Source organism: Neophocaena asiaeorientalis, unplaced genomic scaffold, assembly GCF_003031525.2.
Source record: "Neophocaena asiaeorientalis asiaeorientalis breed wild unplaced genomic scaffold, Neophocaena_asiaeorientalis_V1.1 scaffold391, whole genome shotgun sequence".
Lineage (NCBI taxonomy): Eukaryota > Metazoa > Chordata > Mammalia > Artiodactyla > Phocoenidae > Neophocaena > Neophocaena asiaeorientalis.
Genome location: NW_020174056.1, coordinates 1,899,371 through 1,902,072, shown reverse-complemented (window position 1 = coordinate 1,902,072; position 2,702 = coordinate 1,899,371). Strand labels below are relative to the sequence as shown.

Here is a 2,702-nt window from a genome sequence, read left to right as displayed (position 1 = left end):
CAGGCGGACTCTCAACCACTGCGCCACCAGGGAAGCCCTCCCATATCTTTTTTTAAATGAGCATCTAATTCATAAAGATAAATTAACATTTCCAATCTGAAAGTCTCAGATTTGGAAGGAACTCTGTCATCTAGTCCAACTCCCTACCAAATACATTAATCCTCTTCCTACAATGTTCCTTGGACTCAAATTCCCATATAACAAACTCCTACTACCACTATATTAAAACCTTCTAAAGTTGGTCCTTGCAATGGCCAATCAAAAGTAGATTGATAAATGAGTTTTCAATTCCTTTGAAATCCTTGAGAAACACAGTGTATGCATTATTCCCATAAGTCCTGAAAATACAGGTTTAGAAAGGAAATGGCACATTTACAGTACTTATTATAGGGATTTCAGTAGCCCTGTGTATAAATTGATACACTGGACAAAGCCCTCGAGTACTTTGCAAACTTTTAGAGTTTGCCTAAAGCACAAAAATCAGCAAGGACAAATAATATTTGTGAACTCAATCTTAAATTTTCTCAGTTTATCAAGATCAAATTCTCAAGTTGAAAAAACTTTTAAACTTCTTTAAAATCGAAGTTAGATTGAACCTAAAAATGAGTAATGTAACTCTAAAATGATACCAAGTATTGTGGCAACAGATACACGTGCTGTTCTTGGCAATTTCATTTCTAATATCTCTTGAAACTAATACTTTGAAGACACTTTTGAAGAATGTATTCTCCCATCTAGTTCCTAACTCTTCCATGCGCCCTTCTCTACCTTACCAGCTGGAATCTGTAACAGAAACAAATAATCATGTGTAATTCACAAAGAGTTGATCCTGCCGCAGAACGAGGTTAACTTTTCTAAAATGGGGCACAGAAAAAAAAAATCCTACTTAAATCAATTATTTACCTCGGTCTGGCTTCATCTTCACGCCAATTTCCACCCAAGGTGCAGTGAAATACACGTGTGGGTTCTTTCAACAGGCTCGCCGCCGATTCTGTGGCTACTGCTCCGTTTTCAAAATGCTAAAAGAGATCAAAATAAAATTAATCTGGTCTTGCCCTCAACACTCGATCTTGCAAGAAAACTACTGCTAACAGGCCTCTCCCTGGCACTACGCGCGGTGACAGCACCATCCGCAGGTCTGAAAAAAGCAAAACTCTGCACCGCCCTCCCCCATCTCCTCCGGACCAAGCACCCCTCTTCCCCGCCCCTGTGCTCTCCAGGCCAACGTGTCCTTCTTTGACACAGTGTTTCGGAACCAAAAGGAAGATCTATTTATAACCTGAAGGTACAGGCAGGGAAAAAAAAAAAAAAGGATTCAAACAACACAAGCTAACTAACCCCTTTGTAAGAAAAATACCGCTGGAAACAGTGGCACCTCCGCAGTGGCTGGTATAGAAATGCTCCGACCTGGTGACTTGGGCGCAGGAAACTCTTCAAGACCCCAAGCGCCTCGCCTACAGCTCCGCCCGCCCCGCCGGGCCTCACCTGTGTAGTTACCCTCTGGCTAGTCTTCCTGCCTCAACCGCGGCCAAGTTGACACAATGAGAGGGTCAGAAAGAAACGCGAGTCATCTCCTCTTGCCCAGCCCCCAGTTCCAAACGAACTCTACTGGGCTGTCCCGGGTCGCCCCTGCCACCCCTAGGCCCTGCGAGGTCTTCCCGGGAAGGTGTTTACGGCCGGGCGCTCGCCCCTGCTCGGCGCAGCCTGCCCCTGCGGCCCCCTTCCGTCCCGCCGCGGCCCTGATTTCCTTCAGCCACGCCGTCCGGAGCGCCGCGCCAGCCCCTTTCCCCGCCGGAGAGTTGTTTTCATGGCTCCCTCGGCCGACCTCTGCTGACTAACTCGCTCTCCTCTCCCGTCCCAATCCCTCCTCCTCTTGGCACTTCTCTCCGCCGCTCGCCCAGCGGCTCACATCACACTCCCACCTCAGACGTGAGGCTCCGAGAGGCGCAGGGCCGGCGAGAGCGGAATGTGGCGCGCAGCGGCCCCCGAGGCTGCGTTAGAGGACCATGGGGACCCGAGACAACAAGCCCGACGCGGCTCCCCGGCGCCCCTGTGGCCATCCACCCCCGCCTCGGCCGTCAGCTCTTCGCCCGCCCGCTGCCTCTAGCTCTGGAGCCCCAGCTCCCGGTCCCCCTCGCTCGCCCAGTTCTTTCTCTTCAGTTTGCCCTGTCAAAACACTGCCCGGGTCACGTGTCCCAACAACAGCCAACCCACCGCTCGTCACTTCCTCCCCGGCGGCCTCCGCGGCGGGCGCCCGGTTGTTATGGCAACGCTCCCCGCGCCCCGGGGCGCTAGCCTGGGGGCCTGGGTTCCCTTGCTGGTGCTGCCGGCTGCGAAGGGCCGGCGGAGCCCGGGAGGCCCGAGAGGCGTCCGGCGCTTTGGCCGCGCTCGCCTCCTGCCTGCGCTCCGAGCTGGCTGCGGCGCTTCTGGGACCAGGAAACAGAGCTGCGCTATTAGAGCACAGGGTAACTGGGGAGATGTCATCCGAGGGCCTGCCCCAGACGTGGAGGGATAATTATAGTCTCCTCCTCCTCCTCCACACTGGATGCTGGCGCAGAGTTGTGACCCAGCCCCAAGGGGCTTGCAGTGCACGGTGGAAGTCGGGTCTAATTAATGTGGCCAAGACAGGAGAGTGGGCAGCCGTACGCTGCAGGGATTGGGAAGTTTAAGAGCAAAAACCCTCCCCAACCAGATTTTTTTCA

At 52.7% G+C, this 2,702-nt stretch overlaps 1 protein-coding gene across 9 annotated transcripts in view; it reads right to left on the bottom strand.

The window, feature by feature from the left end:
• The window catches only part of ATOSA (atos homolog A), an 86,272-nt gene extending 84,184 nt beyond the window's left edge, over positions 1 to 2,088 (bottom strand). For 7 of the 9 annotated variants that reach the window (XR_003004426.1, XR_003004427.1, XM_024754334.1 and 4 more), the window contains exons 1-2: positions 1,339 to 2,088; positions 904 to 1,019 (exon numbers count right to left, since the gene is read on the bottom strand). Coding sequence is in view for 7 of the 9 variants with exons in the window: in XM_024754334.1 (XP_024610102.1) it covers positions 904 to 919 (16 nt within the window). In the remaining 2 variants the exon portion in view is untranslated. The remainder of the gene's footprint in view (positions 1 to 903; positions 1,020 to 1,338) is intronic. The other 2 variants (XM_024754335.1, XM_024754336.1) reach the window with 2 other exon arrangements.
• Between the last annotated feature and the right edge of the window lie 614 nt (positions 2,089 to 2,702).